This window comes from Neopelma chrysocephalum, unplaced genomic scaffold, assembly GCF_003984885.1.
Source record: "Neopelma chrysocephalum unplaced genomic scaffold, ASM398488v2 Primary Assembly neopelma1_142, whole genome shotgun sequence".
Taxonomy (NCBI): Eukaryota; Metazoa; Chordata; class Aves; order Passeriformes; family Pipridae; genus Neopelma; species Neopelma chrysocephalum.
The window spans coordinates 2,829,760-2,851,010 of NW_020897804.1; the positions used below are offsets into that span (position 1 = coordinate 2,829,760).

General features: G+C 45.5%; 1 protein-coding gene across 3 annotated transcripts in view; it reads right to left on the reverse strand.

Annotated features, from left to right (window-relative positions):
- Window positions 1-20,629, reverse strand: part of FGFRL1 (fibroblast growth factor receptor like 1) — a 171,812-nt gene extending 151,183 nt beyond the window's left edge. Inside the window, exons 1-2 of one of the 3 annotated variants that reach the window (XM_027699882.1) lie at window positions 20,504-20,629; window positions 19,299-19,408 (exon numbers count right to left, since the gene is read on the reverse strand). In XM_027699882.1, the coding sequence (XP_027555683.1) occupies window positions 19,299-19,359 (61 nt within the window). In that variant the 5' untranslated portion in view covers window positions 19,360-19,408; window positions 20,504-20,629. Of the gene's footprint in view, window positions 1-19,298; window positions 19,409-19,539; window positions 19,677-19,784; window positions 19,895-20,503 lie in introns of those variants that run through there. The other 2 variants (XM_027699881.1, XM_027699880.1) reach the window with 2 other exon arrangements.
- Window positions 20,630-21,251: the final 622 nt, after the last annotated feature.

Below are 21,251 nucleotides of genomic sequence, written 5' to 3' on the forward strand. Positions count from 1 at the left end.
TTTTTCCCACCATGATTTGATGCTCCCTGTCATGACTGTAGAGCTCTGGGCCATCGTGTCCATCTTTTCCGGTTCACACAGAGCAGGAGCTGCTGTATCAACCCTGTATCCAGCCATGGTGAAGGCCACCAAGTCCTCTGCGTGCGTCACCAGCCTTGTCTGCAAGGGCAAGATCTGCAGCAGTAACTCAGAGAGGAAAGTTTTGCTTCCAGCTCCTGATCCACCACCCACAACCCCTCCTCCTGGATCCAGCTACAATCTCTCTGCTAGGACTCTAAAATAAATGTTGTTTTCAGGGTCACTGTGAAATGATTTTGTTTTCAGCAAGCAGAACTGCCTGAACCTAATTTACTGTACATCCTGCCTGTGCTTCACAATGAAAACACCACACAAGGTTGCAGGGCAGACCTCTGAGCCCCTTCTGTTTGGGATGCTAATTCCTGCATGGTGATGAGAAAGTCCTAAGGGCTATCAAGCCTTCCCACTCTGGGGTATAAACTGATCACCAGGAGGGAGGAAAACCACCTCTTCCCTTAAATACATATAATATTACACACTCGGGAGCAATGAGCCTGTGTGTGAAGCTCCCAGACGCAGCTACTTTGCTGACGATGACCAAAACATACCATGGGAATGTCCTTGGATGTTTAACTGTGTTGTGTCCTCAGGCAGCATCACCCGGCAGGGAGGAGCTGGGGGCTCTGGGTAAGAGTGGTTCAGGATATTAGGTAGCTATGGAGTGAGCTACAGCTCATTTAGGCTCAAACTCAGGGGAAAAAAACCTCAGTGGGGACTTGCCTGTGATTTATCTGGAGGCTTTAACCACTGGCACTGCATGCAGATATATATGAGAAGTGACCACAGCAGCATCACCACTAGCTATCCCAGGAACTTAAGTGTGGCCAGGGCTCACCTAAATTTAGATGTCTAATTCCCATTACAGTCTGCAGAGAGATGGTCAATACTGGCTCAATGCCCTACTTACTAACATCTCCATCAGCCTTGAGGGCAGCTCAGACACTGACACATAAATCACTTCATCTATGAGCTGAACACCCCTCACGGTGCCTCGGCTTCATGACACAGGACAGCATTCCCATGCCTGGTGGGGTGAGCCCCATGGAGAGGGCCAAGGGGTCCCCTGGAGCACCTTCCTCACATGTACCTACCTTCTCACATTCCTCAGTGGTGCGGAGGCTCCTTGCCCACCCACAGACTCAATGCACCAGCACAGCTGGATCAGAAAATAATCTGCAGACCTGCAGATGCAATGGGTTTAGTCCTATCTGAGCAGGAGCACATGGAGGGAGCCAAGTGCATGGATGGGTTCCTCTGGACTGTCCTGGTGCTCCTTACAGGCAGAAGGCAGTGTGAGAGAGGAGGCAGTGAGGGGAGCCCCGTGGGCAGGCAGTAGTTTTCAGAAACGCTTTTTCATTCTCACTAAATCCTCAATCCAAACCTTCCCCTTTCGCTAAAAGTCTTTGCAAACACTAGCAAAACCTTTCCCGTTAATCTTTCTTCATCTTGCTAAAACAACACAGACTGACTGTCTCCAGGGAAGGCTGTCACAGGATATGGAGGAGGAATCTATCATTTGTAATGCACGGAAATATAACTTACATATATCAAAGGCATTTGCTGTAAAAAAAAAAAACAAATACGCATCAGAGATTGGGAGGCCAAACCCTCATTGCCTTCAAGCTACTGTGCTTAGCAATCGTGTGAGCAACAGCCTGAGCAAACCCAATTAATTTGATTTGTAGATGGCACAGATTAGCAATTGTGTTCCAATGGTAAATCCCACAAGGAGCCCCTCTCGCTTACATTTCTGTACAGCTCCTCATTTGTTACCCTAATATGTGAGGGCACCTATCTAAATCCCTGCAATTTATGTACTGGTAGGTATGCAGCCCTGGCTTCCAACAGCACCTTCCCACCAAGATTTGTGGAGATCTCTGCAAATTTTAGTTCTGAAAACTCTCCAATGTCTACGTCAGGAATATAAGCAAAAACCCTGACCCTGAGGCATCTACTGACTCAATTTAGCTGTTTACACAAACAGTTTGGAACACAACTAAACTGTCTTTAGGAGACTATTTCTGATGGGCTTCATACTTCAGCCACCAGCCATGCCAGGCCTTCTACACCCTCCAACACCTCTGGCTTGATCCAAATTTAATGCTCAGTGGGTTCAGATTCAAATGTGAGACCCTCTGTGTGGTAACAACCCAAACGAGGGGCATCTAAGCAAAAATAAAACCACCTCACTCTGAAAACTGAAAAAAGCTGCATGAACTACTCTGAGAGTGAAAATTATTCTTTCAGATTTATGAACAGTTATCTCTCAAGTAAAAATGCCTGATGCAGCAGTATATAGTCAAAGTTGCATTACATTCTAGTAAAGTTTGTTTAAAGCCAGAGATGGCCCTCTAAAATGAGGTCTGTGAAGCTGGAGGTAAAAAAAAAAACCAAAAAAACCAGTGAGGACAGAGGGGTAGGGAAAGCTTTTTTCTAGTTTTTTTTGGTGCAGCATCAACTAAAGGAACATGTTCTGCTGGTTAAAATAAGAACAGCAAGATTCTACTGATATTGACTGGATTTCTGTATTTCTAAAAACATGAGCACTTCATAAATACACTGAAATATTCTGTCATCACCAGGAAGAACATGCAAGTTTTCTATAAATATAGACATCTGGCAGTGGTTTCTTCTACTGTTATAGATTTCTGGTGTGAAGAATGCTATTTTGTAAGCAAATGCATGTTGGAAATTAATTTCATATGCGACAGGTTACATTAAAGAGCAAGAAGGATTTGGTGGGCAGAAGCATGTAACAAAAACACTGTGTTCCCATACTGCTCCTGACCCTCTGTATAAGGTTGCCTGCATGATACTTTAGGCATAGAATATCTTCCTCCAAGCAGTGCTGTGGTGCTTAATTAAAACATGCCCACAAATTGCATTGAAATTTGAAAAGGGGACTTGATGTTTGGCATTGTAATTCCAGCCATGGTGAAACATTACTGACAAAACAATGAATATTAAATATCAGCCTGCTTGGTACAAAACACCTGAAGGGTGCCACAAGCAACTGCCAGGTATATAAAATCCAGTGCTATAGGGCTGTGTCACGACTTTTTGTCTTTCTTTTTTTTTTTTTTTTTGGTGGGATTTCCAGCCAGACCTGTGCCCTAGTCTGGTCCATGGTACAATCACCCAGAATTGGACCAGACAGGGGTAAGATATTAGGATGAAATTCTTTCCTGTGAGGGTAGTGAGGCATTGGAACAGGTTGCCCAAAGAAGCTGTGGATGCCCCATCCCTGGAAGTGTTCAAGGTAAGGCTGGATGGGGCTTTGAGCAACCTGGCCTAGTGGAAGCTGTTCCTGCCCAGGGCAAGGGATTGGAACAAGATGATCTTTGAGGTGCCTTCCAACCCAACCAGTCTACAATTCCATAATTCTATGACACTGGGGACACACAGGGTCACTACAAAGATGTGAGTACGGGGGGACACCTTACTTCACTAAGGGCTCACTGAGGCTAAAAATAGATACTAATCTCACACTCCAAGGGTGACAGAAAACATCTTTGTCTAAGGGTATGGGCTATGTTTTCTATCCACATCTACCTTGCTCACCAAGCTTCCCATAACAAAGTCATTAGCATGTGCAGATAGATCAATTTTTTACTGGAAAATTTTCCCTTCTGGTTAACATAAGCCAAGCATAAACGCTCCCTCAGAGGTTAACAAAAGCCAGCAGCCTAAACAGGGATAACACTGCAAGAAAAGAGGAGCGGGAGTCAGAGGGGAGTTGAAAAGACAATTAATCACAAGCTTTCATATACCATAATACATTTTTGCCAGTGATCAGGCATTTACAGAGACTGTGTTTCTCCTCATCCTCTTTAAACCCTATTTAGGGGGAGTATATTCCAGGTGGAGATATCAAAACAGCAAGGCACAAGAGCTAACCTCACTATCCAGCCCCCACTGCCCACCTTCCCCACTCCCTTCAGTAAACACCACTAATTCCCCAGCTACATTAGAATTTTTTTTTCCTCTCTCTCAAATCACCCTAAAAGCATTTTTGTAGCAAAGACAAAGAGAAAGCTGGGGGGACCCACTAAACCCAAAGTCTCCAGACAGCTCTCAGCGTCTGTCAAATACTTGCTAAAAAAGCCAACCAAAGACAAACCCGAGAAGCCTTGATACCTTGTGTTATCTTTGCAGGCTGCCTGCTGCCTTATCAGCTCTGACAGAACCCAGCATTCAAGAAAAATTCAGTAGACTTTGGGTGGAAGTTGGTTCCTAAGAAAACACGCAGCCAAATTGCTGGAAGTTGGTACAAGAGGAGAGGGTGAGCGGGTTAGGGACGGCCTGAAAGCCTCCACCGTCATCTTGCTGTTCCCTCTCAGGAAATACACTGCCATGTAAGATTTTTAATTCTTTGTTCATAATTCACTCCTCACATTTCACACCCATTGCACATGCCAAGAGCTACAAGGGTGAACAATGGCTCAAAACGCTGCTTGCTCTCATTAGGAATGAGAATGGAATGGAACTAGGATGGAATCCAGGCAAAGCCACCAGCCCTTACTACCGGGTCTCAAAACTCATCAGAAATGGATGAAGATCTTGTGACCATGTCCAATGCTGGTGTTAAGTGCTGCTGCCCTGATGGGGAAGGATGAAGACATCTTTTACCCATCTTCACTTATAACAAAGCTGCTCCTTTTCAATAAACTCTCCAAGGAAGAATTTGGATGTTAAGGAGCATTTCTTTCATGAAAAGCAAATGTTCTGTTTGCTCTCGCACACAAGTCACTATACACAGATTTTGGCAGCCACCTCACACAGGAGTTGGACTTTCCCTTTGCAAAGGCGTGAGGGTCCTGCTTTGGAAAAAGTTATAAAAGAGTTATAAAACACCTTTGCTTGACATTAATTGATGGGTAGAACAAGTTAGCAAGAGAAGAGCTGTCTCAAGGCCAAGGGCTGCTTTTCAGCGTCTCATTTGTAATGTGACAGAGGGAACAGCTGGGGGGAGGCTGTCTGCCTCTCGTCAACCCCAGAGGGAAGGACAGACAGAGAGACGCTCCCCAGGGAGCTGCCCTGGCATTATAACTGCCTCTCGTAGAGGGTGAGCCGGCTTTCTACCTCTGACCTGACCCTTTCTCCCCCAGAGAGTCCTCACAAATCTTCCTCAACAGCTAACAAAATCTGAAGTGACACAGCTGGTCCCCCAAAATGTCCTCTTTTCTTTGGTTTATTTTCAAGTTTTGCCTGAGATAACATTGCAGGGGAGGCAGAGGATCAAAGCAAAGGGAGCTGCAAGTATGGAAGGTCCTCAGCAAGCATTTCTCTAAATACAAGCAATTCTCAGGTGCTTGAAGTAAGTATGTGCCTAAATACTTGGTAAAAATGGTGTCTGAGAACAGAGACTTCTGTAGTTGCAAAAGTGCACTGAAATCCTTGGGTTTATACTTCCCCTTGTGTGCCTCCGGTGTCGTGCTACATGGGTTTCAGTGGATTCAAACTGGGATGAATTCAAATAGATGTGTCATACATTATTTTTCGTGTTTTATTTGACTTTAATTACTTCTTAACAGTACTGCTGTTTGAAAAATCTTTCTCAATTGAGGGTGTTGGTTTTGCCTAGGGCTGCTTGGCCCTTTTCCACTGAAATGCCCTTTCAACAACCACCACGAGCCTTTCCAAGCAAAACGAAATCTTTTGGAAGAATCTCTTTTTTCGTGACTGTGTGAAAATTTGACTTGCTCAACTCTCTTTCCTTCACTCAGATTTTATACTGGTTGTTCTTTCCACCTTTCTAGAAGTTGGAAACCTATGGTGGGCTCCAGTAGGATGTGGAGCAGCACTTGGGAGTCAGACCTTGCTGGTAGCACAGATGAAGACACCTTGATGATGATGATGACAATAATAGTAATAATGCTTGAATAATCTGTGTAATTTTTTTTTCATTCCAGGACTTTTGATGGTTGTTTATGTAATAAATAAGCACTGTGTAATGCCCACCTCTCCCTAAAGTCAATGCTGACTTGTACCCAGCAGAGAAGGGACAACTGGATTTGCGATTCATGCACATGAACTGCGGTGGGTGAGCGGTGCAAGACTCCAGCCTGTGCATGAACATTACGTTTGCATCTGTTTCACCTTGGGCACAGGGTTTGGGCACAGGATTATTGGCCTCGTGGGTCTGTACTGTAGCAACAGCAAGAAATCTTTATCAGGGCAACATCTGCATTGCACGGGGAACTGCCAGCAAATACGGGATCTCAGCTTTCTCAGGGGTACGTGGGTAAATAAAACTCAGCTGACCAATGGGTCTGGTTTTGGAGGGGGCCTTTGTCAGAGTAAAACAAAGTCACTATACAAAGAGCTGTTAGTAACCTGAATTTAAGTCTGTAGCTGCCTGCTTATTCTGGGTTTAACAGCCCTTAACACAACAACGGGGCTTTGCTACAATGAAGACTTCCAGGCACTAACCCCAATCTAACTATAATAACAACTTTGCCTTACACTGTGTTCATCGTATCAACCAAACCCACTGCTTAGTTGTTGACCTACTCTCCAAGAGCAATATTAAATATTTCAGATGTTGCAGTCCTCCTCGAGCTCTGCTTTAATAACTGTCTTGTAGCAAAATAACCTCCAACACATGCCACAGACAGAAGGCCTTGCCTTAGTTTTAAGGCTGGGATAATTATAGCTGAAAACTTGTTCAATTACTTTGAAGCATTTTTCATCTCCCTTAGACAAGTTATTGGGTTTGCTGGTTGGGGTTATTTTGCACTTTATAGTATGTGCATTACTTGCAGAGGTAAAAGGGAAAATGCCTGTAAGTATGCAAACAAAAAGATCCAAATCAAGAGGCCATTAAAATGCATTCAGGCTTATTCCTCTTTGCTGTTATGTCAATTAGTGCCTGATAACTAAGCAGTTCCCTTTTAATTCTGCATTGCACATTTTTTCTTTCAAACACTTGTCTCAGTGAAAGTTTGATGCTGTTTTTCCTTCTGGAGAAAGAAACCCCAAAGATGTATTTTCAACCTCCTGGCTCAGTGTTTCCCAGATATTTTGAATCAGGGACTGTTGCCAAGATTCAGATTTTCCCCAGATCACTGCACACCCTCACACTCTCAGCTTAAAGCCATCACAGATGTAGGGATGGACCCTGGAGTGGTTCTTATTGCCCTATTCCTGTTATCCTTACTGCGGTCCATGAGCCAGCACGGGAACCAGCAGTTGTCCCTCTGACATCTACTGGCATGAGAAGATTTGGCAGATTTTAAAGCACATTTAAGAAAAAAAAAAAAGTCTTTTCCTTGCAATAAGTATAGTTACTTAGTACCAAGTTCTGATTTTCATGCCTGTACCAGAGTTTAGTCTTCCAAGGCAGAGTAACCCCAGCAGTCTCCACGTAGATACTGATACACGTACTGGGATCTTCCCCTCTTTACAAAAAGTTGGATCAAGAGGCAAAAGCCACAGTTTCCCCAGGGTGCCGGCTCATGTTTCAAAATGTTAGACATGTGTCAATCATCCCTGGACAGAATTCATGCACCACGTCTCACAGGCCAACATAAATACCCCCTTCCAGAAATCCCCTGAAAGCGTTGTTCATGCAGCCCTGCAGCATTACCTGTATTAGCCTACTGAAAAAATATTTACCCCTGGAAAAATATTTTCACCCACAGGGAGTATTTTTCACAAGTTGTTTTCTCTGCCTTATTTTTGCAACCGCCTGAAGCAGTGTCAGTAGTCAAAAGTCCATGTAGATACAAAGCCAAGGTTGGGGGGGGAACTTCCTGGTGACATACCACATTCACCTTGATACCAGGGTCAATGCAATACTGTGCCTGGACCAGAGGGAACACCTGGTCCCCAGTAGCACTGGTTGCAGCCCACCTTTGCTGCCAGCTGTGCTCCTGATGGAGCAGCTCCTTCCTTGCAGCAGGCGATGCCCTAGGAGGGCCAGCAAATGCTGACAGCATTAACTCGCCATTTTCCGGCTCCCCAAAATGATCCTTCTCCCTCAGAAGCCAAAAACAGAGACAGAGGAAGGAAGATACCCATTCCCCCTACAGAGCATTCCCAAATTCAAGGGGACACTGAGACAAACAGAAAATTGTCATGATACAGAGTGTGAAAGCCAGAATCTCCCAATGCAGACAGGTCAGCGATGCTCTACCCTCTGACTGAGCTGAACCAAGACCCAAAGTCAACAAGGAATAACTACTGCCTGTTCAGAATGGCCCAAACCACTTCTGGGTGAGATGTTTCTACCATCTTTTTCCAGTAAGATCCACAGAGGGAGCACTCAGGATCCAAATCTGATTTTTTTCAGTCTTCACATTCACTGCCCCCAGGCAATGCTACATTTTGCAGTGGGGACTCGGCTGTATTTTAGACTCCAAATGAGTAATTTTATAAATGTTCCTATAAATACCCAGTCCTTCAAAGTACTAAGCCTTCCTGCCATAAGTGGGAATGGAAAGGACTTGCTGCCTATGGAGACCCCGTGATATTCCACGAGCTCAGCCCATGCTCCCCTAAGAATTTAAACCATCACATTTTTTTCCAGGTTGGCTTCCTGCCGTGGTTTCCTCCCCAAAACACCCACAGCAAGGTCAAAAGAGCTCTCATGATGGCACAGGGGAGTTCCAGGCTGGGAGTAGTGCGGGACAAGGACAGGAAAGTGATGGGGTCAAGTTCAGTCATCTTCAGCTGCCATGAAATCACACTGAGAAGGATTTACTGCTGGGATCCAAGTGGCTGCAGTCAAGCAAAAGAAGGGGGGATCCTATTTGTGCCTCTAATGAGCCAACTTAGAAGGACAGAAATCAAGTGCTTGACCTTTCTCAACATCATGTGAAGCAAATGCTCCATATGACACAGCTCCAGCATTATCTACCAGGCACAGGTGCATGACTGCAATTAGAAATGACCGGCATTTCATACATAACAGCACCTTTCAACCCAACTCAGCCCATCCAAAACCACCCGGAGACTCAGTTACCATCTTCTTCCCATCCAACCTCCCCAGCTCCCTTGCCAGCTCAGGCAGCATCAAATAATTCCTCGTGAAGTCTCACAGCTGTTATTTGAAAATTAAACTGCAAGTCACAACACCTTTCTGCATGCTGGTAGATCCTGCACTTGGCATTTGGTTTATCCCGACACCATTTCTCACCCCCACCCCTAAACCAACTTCCGTGGAGAACAATGCTGCTGGTTTGTGTCCACAACAGATTTATTTCCCCCCCTTCCTTCCAGCAGCTCACGACGACTATACCTTCAAGGGGGCAGTAGCTGCTTGAAGCGAATGGTTCCTTGTGGTTTCTGGGAAGAAAAGGCTGCCCTCCATAATCAGGGTATTGTTCTCCCTAAATGGACCCAGACTCTGTAAACACACTCCTCTGCACAGCACTGGGAGGGCGAATGCCAGCGTGTGTACACATACATGCAAGGGAATGTGTCTTGTTCTAAAAAACAGTAAATTATGTTAATTCATTTCCTCTGCCTAAACACTGGTAATAAGCTTCGGGAAGGGAGGAGAAAAAAGTAAACAAGAGTCAATTACAAAAAGGTGAGGGGGAGAGGTAACCAAATAACTCCACCAAATGTCTCCTTTGGGGAAGGACATTCACGTTACAGCTCAGATGGGCTCCACACCGCCCTCCCTCTGACCTGCTGCTGGTAGAAATGTAACTGTAACAATTTCTTTCATTTCTTTAATAAGGTTTCAGCCTGTTTGCCCGAGTGAACTGGAAAACGAGCCCCCACCAGTGCCCCGATCCATAGCGAGTACATCCCTGGGGGCTTTGCTCTGCGATGTGAGTGCTCCGGTGACTGAAGCCAACACGAATAGTCAGACTCTATTTGTAATTTTCTAACAGGAAAATAATTTCACTGAGCAAACTACCATGCTTTGACTCAAAACCCTGATTAGCACAGTTTGAAAACAGGGCAGCATACTGTTCTGGGAATTAACTTGCTTGACCCCTAGTCTATAATGGCACTCAAATAATCTGTGAGTCAGACGAAGTTGAAAAACTCTTGGAAGACCACACTGAAAGAATTTACTGGATTTATTGGATTTTCTAGGATAAAAGAAAAATAAGCCTGAAACTCCACTTAGTTAGACTGTGGCCTTCAGGTAGACAAGCTTTTTCTCCTGACAGTATCTAGAAGAGGAACACTGGCCTACGCTAAGCAGCACTTTTTGTGTCTCTCTTTTATATATATTTTGTTTTCTTTACTGGAAACTCTCAATAAATAGTCACAGTGATCACAAATTTGCAGGTCTATTGCTATGATTACTTTAGAGTAGCATCTTGCTGTTTTCTTCTTTGGTAATACTGGTAAAGCAAGAGCCAGATTCCCATCCCTGTGAATCTGCAATACTCCTCCCAACAGGAGAAGAGCCCTGAAATTAACTGCAAATGAAATATCCAGAGTCTACTTTACCAATTGCATACAAGGACTAGTCTGGTGTTTCCAATGAATTTCTAAGGATACATCACCATCATAAAGTACTGTTTTAAATCCTCCAAATCCTCTGGTCTATCCCTGTTTGAGCAAGCAGGGAATCAGGAAAAGCATTCTGCCTTAGGGATACAAGCAGGACCTTGCTCTGGTCTAGACAAAACACTGACCCATCTCCACCTCATGGTTTCTGCAGCTCCTGAGTAAAATGCTCTGATTAGCCTCTATTACTTTTTTGTGTCTCTTTGTATCCCAGAAACAATAGTTGAGTGCTGAGAGCAGTGGCAAACACCTTCAGACAGCAAATCCAGCAATTAGAAATTGAGTGTCCAAAGCCAGTTTCCCTGCATATGCAAATATCTCCCTAACAGGTTTACAGTCCCTGTCTGTCAATCAAACAAGGAAAAGTAAACACCTGTCCTGGACATGATTAAGTTGAAAGTTTCACTCTCATTAGCCCTTAACGAAATGAACCCCAGCAATACTGCATTTCTGATTGGTTGGGAATACCAGGAGGAGGAAAGATACTCATCAGCTCTGATCTGTTATTCTAGTTTTATATTAACTATTGCAGATCACGATGAACCCTCCCATGGCGTGGTGCCACACCGCGCAGAACTGAAACTCAGCCTGGTCTTACGAGGCTCCAGTTTCTGCTCTCTGGTAGGATTACATATTTAAATCCTACTCACACCTACTCAGCCACAACCCACTGAACCTAAGGGGACTATCACCTTTGTAATGCAACCCTGAACATTAAAATATGAAATGACTTATCAGAGCATGGAGCCTGATCTCCGTATGCTGGAGGAGCTGGCAACTCTTCTCCAGTTTCCCATTTTAAACTGCCCAAAAATATACATTAAACACTTCCTAATATTACTTGTCTGGATAAAGAGACAGTGTTATTTCCACCAAAATGTAGTGTTAGTCTGCAAAAGAACAGGAAAGATTTTGATTCACCCAGACAGGGAGCAAGGTGGCTCACAGCACCCTCTCTCAGAAGCACATCCACACTCTGAAGGAGTTATAGCCACCAGTTTTACATCGACTGGTCGATACAAACAAGCATTCTTCCTTCCACAGAGAGTCTGCAGTATCCCTGGGGAGATATTCCACAATGTTCAGAGGTTCATCCTGTTATTCATTAACCCTTCCATCCTTGACATGCCGTTCATACACCTGTAACTCGTCTGACATTTGTCATTGCTTAACCAGCAGTTACAGATCTGTTACAGATCTGTGTTAACAGGTCTGAGAACAGCCACCTAGAAAAACAGCTTCCTCTATTACTCCAACTCCCACAAATCTATTAAAGAAGAGGAAGGAGGGAAAGAAACCAGGTCAGAGTGCTCCAGCATCTGCTGCAGCCTAACTCCAGTACTTTGGCTTGTGCAGCTTTGAGAGGCTGGTGGGGCTGAATAGCTTTCCCTTCTCCCTCCTTTGCGGTCAATTTAGTCTCACCCCATCCACCTCTGTCTAGAAAAAGGAAGATTTAAATCTGTACAAAGCAATAATAAAATAGTAGTTAGCACAGTGAAAGCACCCCTTTTACATTAGAATGTTTTTACTCAGAATCACATGTTGGTCAAAAGCCAATCAAGTCTCACACCTGTATGTGGGGGCACCTGGGAGGACACAGGAAAAAACAGAACTATAGCACAGATTTTGGAAAGCTGAATCCCAACCTCCTCTCTAGAGCCACACACTGCCTGCTCAAGATCCTCTCCCAAGGACCACCAGACCTCAAAAGCAGCAGTACATTAACTAATCTGGCCTAAATTTACTGTTGAAGGTTGGCTAATGTTTACATTTCCCTCCATGTCCTCCTCCAGCTTTTTTCTTCTGCCCTTGTTCTGGGCAGAACTAGCAAGCCCACAGGTGCCACAAAGATGTTGTGCCACTGCACAAAACTAGTACCTAACTCATACAGTCATCAATTCATGGGGCATGTGGAGCAAACTCAGCAAGGAGAATATGAATTTTTTAAAAAAAACACAGCCTAGTGCACAATTTCAGTCTGCATTTCCATATTTGTATGCTGTTCCTGTGTTTTTATCTAACATGCACAAATACTGATGGCTCCTAAAACTCCCACCAAATTCAGTACCACCTAAGTGGCATCTAAGGCATGACACCTCTTGAATTACTCTCTTGACTGGATACACAAGATTGCGTAAATCTTTCATGAAATAAATTTACCAGATATCAGAAGAAATTTCTTGGGTCCCATCAAGCTAGAAGCCACTTGGAGAGAGGCTGAGAATAGAGGTGCAGCCATCCTGAGAAACATTAACCTGCTCCAAGAAGTCTCTGTTCCCAATTTACATTTTTCTCCTTCCCTTAGTGAAGCTCAAAATTAAGTTTGAACACTTAATGGAAGAAGTAGCCTGGAGTTATTGGCTGAAATTCTTCATGAAAATTGGAGTGGTTGGGATGAAATAAAATGTTAGGTTGTTCACAGCACTGCAGGATGCTGTGTTTCTACTGCGATACAATGGGGAGACTGTGCAATCAGGGCAACCAACCAAACTCCACGCAGCCCGTGTTTATTTGACTGGGAAGTGGGGGGAAAAAGAAATAAAAATCAGAGCTGTGAATGGATTCAACGGCACACATTAACTTATTAAATAACACACAGGCCAGTCTTCAACCCCTCCACACCCAGAACACTGCCTGCAGAACAGCACCCTTCCTTTGGGGATAAATCTCTCTGTGGCAGCCCAAAGTGTATGCAATGAATTTCCAAATTGTTTTCAGCCCCAGCAGTGCACGCTCCACCCACCAGCCAGAGCTCACAGTGGCAACAGCAACATGCTTCTAGAATAAAAAAAAAGTGAGTTCCAAGCTCTCCAGTCAAGCAGGCGGATGGCAGGATCCAAACTGCCACACTTAGCCAACATCTCCTCTGCTGCCATACATGAGGGATCCATATGGAGGTAGATATCACGGATACTCTGGGTAAGCTACCCTTCAGGGATGGATCCAAAGCCCATGGGAGTGAGTAGGAGTCACAGCACCAACACTCACTGGCTCTGAATCAGGTCCTAACGTGTTAAAACTGGCATGGGCTGCATCTGCCTATCTCATACGACATCGGGACAGCAGGATCAGATTATTCAAGCTTGCTTTTGGAAATATTTTTTTTTTACCATAGTACCACAGTTGCTATGAATGAGCAGCAAATTCAGTAGGCTTGCATCAGACTGTGGTCTTTGCAACGTCTGCAACCACACTGGCTCCACTCTCAAAAAAGTCCCTTATATGACTAAAAATGTTCCACCTTGGTGCAAAAGATTAGAACAGGTCAACACAGCTAAACATGTACGGGGGTGTTATTATTTCAGAAAACTCCAAGTCAAGGCTGATTACAGAGAACAAGATAAGGAATAGAAATCCAAATTAAATGTTCAAAACAAGATCAAATGCATTTCAGCTTGAGCAGCCCCTCAGAAAACATAGGAAGAGTTCAGATGTAAGACAAATTCCTTGAAACAAGACAAAATGAGCAGGTTAATGAAAGAAAGGGGAGAAAAGAACATTTCCACCAACTCCTGTAATGCTGGGTTACATATGCACAGATCTTTAGCTCAGCATGATTTTACAAGTCACTGCAGACACAAGTAGGAGCTTCATGTCTTACGAAAATCAGCTGCTCTGGTTCTACTCCCACTGAACAAATAAAGCTATGCCTAAAGGTTGTTGGGGGTTTTTTTTCACTTAAACTAGGCATGAGAGGACTTCTGTATTATTATTTTCCCCTTTCGGTGGAAATTTTTACCAATAATTAATTAATTTTTAATAAATAATTAATTTTTCCAATAATTAATCCAAAAAGGCACATCGAGACTCCATTGTATTCACACTATTCCATAAGGATTGTTCTGCACCCAGATGTACCAGCATCGCTCACGGTGAGACAGACACTCAAAAAGGAATTATCAGGCAGGCCATTGGAAAGGATCAGCTCTATCAGCCAATTAATGTCTAATGACAAACTTCATCTTCAGTTAATAGATTAGCACCAATGGTCCCAAATCTTGAAAAAAGGGGTTCTTACTTGCTAGCAAGTGTCATTTCTAGGTTTTTTTTATTTTGAATGACTTTTTTTTTCCTGGAAGAACCACTGTTGTATAATATCTCAAGAACCATATCATAGCATATGAAAGTTTCTTCTGTGGCTAAGAGTCAGGCTTTGGAGTCCAGCCTTTGCTGTGTATACAAGTTCAACCCAAAAAAGACACGCTTTAATTTGCTGCTTGCGTCTTTTAGCGAAGGTCAAAGAAACATATGGACTCTGGAAAACAGAGTTATAAAAACTTTAAGGAAAATCTAAATGTATTTGAGCAATTTGCTGAGTTTTTTAATATTCCTAATTAAAAACAAATAAAATCAACCCTAATTTTCCAGTATGACGCACACTACATTTTAAGTTTAAACTCAGCCACAATTTAAAGCGGCCAACAGCCTCAGAAGAAGGGAGGAACCAGCATTTAAAAAAATAACCAGGATTTTCTTAGATCGTCATGTTGACTCTAGGTACAAGTCATGCTGACAGATTATTCATGAGCAAGTTCCCCAAGAGAATGATCAAAAAAATGCCCCAAAATTCACCAGAAGATGTGCTGTGTCTTACATAAAATCTGAACTGGGCTGTTAGATCTGAACATGCTTCTCTTTCACAAGCGAGAAATTACCTAATCGTTATCTGGTAGCAACCACTCAACAAGAATAAAGGAGTAAAACAGAAGCCAACAACCATGTCTGTCATATTATAATTATTTATCTTTCCTAATTTTACTACCATTCACTCTTATAAACCTCAAAGTTACAGAATGGGAATTCTGTTCATCGTAATGAAGAATTCAATTCCCAAGAAATAAAAACACTTCCAACAACCTACTCCCTTTTCTTCAACATTAAGAGAAACAAAAATGGCACATAACATTATTTCTGCATGAAGCCATCGGATTTTGAGGTGGCCCCATCAGCAAATTCCCCGTAAAGCAGGCACCAAGCAGGTTTGCAAGCCAAGGTCGCACAGAGAAGTGCCAGAACAGAAAGCAATTAAGGTCCCGTTCTTCCCCTCCCTACGCAATGCACCGAAAATGAAATCAACATCCAAACTAATTAGTTTCCAGCAGAATATCAGTTTACTCGCTAACAGGAGGGTGGTTGCTGCTCTCACCAAAACCTTCCAAACATACCATACAAAATCTTGTTTAAGCCACGGGACCAAGCCAAACACATCCCAATGTTACCATATACGGTCACCAACGTGAATATGATGGCAACTTGACAGATTCAGAACAAATATTGCGTTGTCTGTCACTGAGATAACATAAGCAGGAAAATATCAGATTATATTACCTGTGCCCGACCGGAGGTGTGGAGTGGCAGGAGCTACACTGCTGCAGGACATAGTCTCTAAAGGTTAGTGACCCAAGATGGCATTCGTCCCCGCAGAGGAGGGCTGGGGCTGGACACTGAGGACTTTTATGCCCAGTATGGGGCTGCTTGGAGAGAACAGGAATGGAGTGACACGAGGGACGAGCCACTGGACCTGCGCTGTTATCCCAGGTTCAGAGCTAACATTATCCTGTGTGGTTGGAAACCAGGCTGAAGCTGCTGCCTCACACCTTGGCTGTCAGCCGGGAGGCACAATCCCTCCAAAAAACCACAGCACAGGTTTTGTTCTCAAAGAGTGGGTTTTGTGCACACAGATGTTCTAGTCTTCATCCACAAGGGAAAGAAAGCTACCAAAGTAGCTTTCTTTCTTCCTGAGGAAGACTTTTTGGTACAGGCTCCCTCTAGGAGATCGTTAGCCTGGAATAAGATTGGCCACTGAGGAAGTTATTCCAGATTAAGTTTTTTGAAAGAGTTATTCCAGTGCATTTGCAGGTGTAGACAAGCCCATAACCAGACTCTTTAAGTTTCGACCCCAAAAGCTTAACTTATACAAACTTATACAGAGTTAGCTCATCCTTCATCCCTCCAAACACAGCCAGTTCTGCACTTGGACATCTAAAATCAGACCTGTCCTCTGCTTTGCCTGGATACTTCAAAGGTATTGCCACTTTCTTAAGAGCTTTCTTATCTTGGTTTGCTAAGATATCCCCCTTTTTGCAGCGTCTTCTACCTCAGCGATGAGACGCCTTGGGTCTCAAGAAGGGACAGAGCCAGTAGGCAAAGATCTGAACCTGGAAAAACGCCTCCTTTTGCTAGTGGAGGTGGAAAAAAATAATTGCCGCGTTAGCCCAATCAGTCATCCCTGTGGGGCCCTTTGCCTTAAAAGGCATCACCTAAATAAAGATTTAAAAATAATACAACGTAACATTTAATGCAAGATTGCAGCTGAGTATTCAACTGTCAGGAAATATCAAAGCCGGAGTGCGTGGGCAACTTAACTCTGCCCCCTTGTGCAGATGCACTATGGCACAGCCCTTCCCCGCGCAAGGGCACGACATCAGTCGGCTCCAAATTAACATCCTAACTCTAGCATAACCTACTTTTGCCTAATATGAGCAGAAAAGAAGGACCACCACTTTCCCAGAGAGCCTCTTCAGCCGCTTCCCTCACTTGATCACAAGCCAGCAAGCACCTATTTAACTTCCAGTGCCTTGGATCAGGAGGTATTGGCACACTTTGGGCCACACACGTCTAATTTGCAATCAGGATACAGATATTAAATGCTGTTTGGCCAAAACAAAGAGCCCTTCTTCCTCCAGAGAAGAGCCTCATGACCTCAGGCTGAGATTTGGCTGAGGAACTGTCTATAAAACCTGAGTGACTGAAACAGGTAACACTTACACATCTCCAGTGGCCAAACCCGTTGTATGAGATGTTCAGAAAAAATCTCCAGGCATGTTAACAGTCTGGTACATTTTTCAGAGAACCTGAAATTATCCCAATGTAAATGCCTAATAATTGGACATATTTGTCAGGACAAAATAACGTTTGAAAGTTCTGGAGAGTGCCTCATCTCCGCTCATATACAAATTTCATCTTCCATCTACATCCTCCAATATCAAAAATGCTCTCAACCTTAAGGAGGTCCAAAGCAGGATTTAAATGTCAGGATATTGTCTATATTTTTACAGCAGTAAATCTTGAAATCAGCACATGACTGAATGACATTTTTCAGGGGTTTGGCCCTGGTTTTTAAACTCTATTTCTAGATAATTTTAAACAACCAGAACCATCTCTCCATACACTTACAGGATGGATTTTTCCAGCTCTGAAAAGGGTTCAAATAACCCAATTACCAATATGATCCTATCAAAGTTTTATTAAAAAGACCTTCCCATAGGAAAAATTATGATGGTCTGAAATTACCACGGTTAATTTTCTGCCACTTCTTCACACGACAACAGCCCACAGCACTTCACTTTCCAGGGGCAACAAAAGTACAAGCAAGACAAGTGCAAACCAAATTTAAACAGGGTCACCCAGTAAAGCAGCCGATACTCAGCTCACAACAGAGACAAAAATCTTTTTGTCTTCTCCTGCCCACTTCAGATCTTTTCCGGAACTCCACCAACTTCTCAGGTCCATTGCAATAATATACATCCATGAGGTCATCTCAATTCATACGCTGCTGCCCATCGCCTACAACTTAAACTGAGTCTCCATTGTAAACCTTGCCGGGAACTCAGACTTGCAGAACTTACAGCCTATGTACTGTTTTCTTTTTCATCCAGCTTCCAGCCAAATAATTTTATAGTGCTTTTGCCTCCATAAAATATTTGCTTGGGAGCCAATGCCAAGAAGAAGAAAAAAAAAAGCACAGTGCACTAACCAAACCTTGGGTTTTCAGAGTAACATTCCCCCTCTTCTTTCCCACCCTCAACCCCAAGGTTTATTTTTGGCAAGTTACAGCCCAAGTGAAGGACAAGTTTAAACCTTTTAATTCACAACTTCATCACACTGGGTGATTTAAAGGTCTTACAACAGTTCATGAAACTCTGATACTATTGGGAATTGCAGCTGGAGCAATCTGCATCCTAAAGTCATACTCCCATTTTTCTGGAACAATGCAGCCCATTACATTGTGACCAGAGGTGGGGAAGCTGAAAGCATGAATTCCCATTCAGGCTTCCCGAGGACAGCACCCATCAAGGTACAACACAGGCGAGAGCGGAGGAAAAGCCACTGTTCCTTGCACTCTGACCCCAGAGCTTTGCTCAAAGCACCTTCCCATAAAGACACTTCTTTTTTTCCTACCCCCATCACTCCCAGGTCAATGTATTTCAATTTGCCTCTGGTAAGGAAACCTGTTTATTGAAATCTGATCAACTGCTGGAGCCTCAGCGTTAAAATACGCTCTCGCTTTTGGGAACTGTCATTTGTCTGTCACCAAGGAAGTTAATGGATGTGTTTGTTTAGTTTGTAAGTGGGAATACATGGGGCAGGGGCTGGAGGGATTACAGGAGGGGAGAGGTATTTCTGATCCACAGAGGAATGCAGATGCTTTTCTTCAAAATTGTCTGTGTACTTTTACACAGGCACAACAAAAGCCCCTGAAAGTTCACCTGCGCCTCAGAGACCTCAGCAAAAGCTGGTGTGACCTTGCTCCATCCAAAAGGATGGCCCCAAAACCACACAGGTGAGGAGGCACCACACGTGGGCACGAGCCGGAACCCCTGAGCAGATAAGTAATGAGCCTGTGCCGACAGCAACTCCCCTACAGGGTCCCTCCGAGGGCACGGTTTGCGGAGCAGGAGCCCAGCGGAGCAGAGGGAAGGGTGTGAGTCACAAAGTGTTTGCACCCAGCGCAGTCTCCTTACCTCTCGCCGAGTCCGAAAATGCAATTATCCCTGCGAAAAGGAGCGCGAGCTGCAATTCCATTTTGAAAACCAGATCCCACCGTATCGTACAGGCTACTGTCCTCTCAGACCTGGAGGCAGGGAAAAGGAGAGCAGAATAATTACTGAGGGGGGAAATCCCAAACAACCCTCAACTTTGCAGAGTTTTAAATCCTATTGCGAAGACTTGAGAGCAGAAACAGCAAATGAAAGTGCAACGTACTTGTAATTCATTCCTTAGTGCTCAGCGAGTAAAACTTTGCCCTCCTCTCTGCTCTAGCCTGATATAAATCAAGAACCCACTGAGGTCAGTAAGCTCCTCTAAGTTTACAGTTAATGCATAATTCTTTCGTATCTTGTACAGAACCAGTCTAGAAGGCAAACAAAACACTAGCAAGTAGCCATAAAATAAGATTTCAGGTTAACAATTTGTGGAGGAACTTGGGGAATGGAGAGGAGGAATGTTACCTCTCCCATCAGCAGCCCAGAAAACTTTGTGTTGCTGCTCCAGTGCCCCTCAGCCAAGCTCCACTCTGGGTACGCGCCTTCCTCCACTCCGAGACTTCTCTGCACAGCACTGATTCCTCCTTTCCTCTTCTTCGCCCCCGCCCCCCCCCCAGCCCCACTTGTTTCCGTGGGCTCCAGAGGTGCTTCCCAAAGCAAAACCACGCTTAATTACTCAGATTCTTGAAGATGCCTTCGCTGTGATACACACACCCGGGGTAGATCAGGTTTACATTAATTACACCCTGTTCTCCTCCTAAAACTCTCACTCTCTAAACACTGTCTGGATTCCTCACCCTTGTAAAACTCCCCGGTTTAAACACTCCGTGCCCCCAGGACACACAACAACCCGCGTACAGCATCCAGCAAAGCGAACACGGCCGCTTCGCCCTTCTCTTCCCCGTTTTTGCGTCGGGGAGCGGGGCACGGGGAGCGGGGCACGGGGGGGCTCCCCCGGGGCAGACCCGGGGGCGCAACGCGGTTCAGCCCCGCGGCGGCCGCTAACGGGATATTCGCAGCCGGGAATCGGGGTCGGGAGGGACGCACGGGGTGGGGGGGGACACCCGGCGCGATGCCACCTGGTGCTGCCCCCCCAGCCCTCGGCGGCTCCCAGCTGTGCGTTAGTGTCTCCCGGGACCCCGCGGGGTGACCCGGGCGGGGGCGTCGGCGCGGGGGGCACTTACCTCGGGTGCTGCCGGGGCTCTAACACCGCGCTCTGGTGCTGGAGCCCATCCCCGCCGCTCGCCGCCTCATGCCCTCCGCGGCCACGGCGCCCGGCGGGCGCTCCGCCGCCGGCCTCTACCTCATCCCCCCTCCCCGGGCGGGCGGGGGCTGCCTGGGGGTGCCCTCCCCACGGAGCGGCTCTGCCCCTTCACTGGCTTTCTATCGACACCACCCCCCCCGCCGCCCTTCGCCCCGGGAGCGTTTTTTTCCACTCGAGAGTCACGGAGCGAGGAGCTCGGGGAAAGGGGGGAAACCTTGTAATTTTTTTTTTCCTGCTTTCCGGGCTGGGCTGAGAGTGTGTGTGTGTGTGCGCGGGGAGGGACAGCGGGGACCTGCCAGAGCCGCCGGGGCTCCGCGCCGCGGGATGCCCGGTGATGCCGTCCTGAGGCTCGCCCAGCCGGAATCCCGTTTAAGGAGCGAGGGGAGGAGGGGTAAGGGGCTGGGGAAGGGGAGGGGAAGGGACGGGGGGGGGAGAGCCGGGGCGAGAGAAACCGGCGATAAAGCAACTTTCCCTGCAGGGCTTTGTGGCGGTGGGGGCCGAGCCGCCGCGGAGGGCGGTGCGGGGCCGCCCCGCTCCAAACTTCGCACCAATCCCCGGGAGCCCCCGGCAGCCCCCGCCCTCCGCCGGCCCCGCTCCCCTTAACCCTTTGCGGGAGCGGCTGGGGCGGCTCCCTGAACGACGGGAGTGGGTGGGAGCGCCTCGCAGCC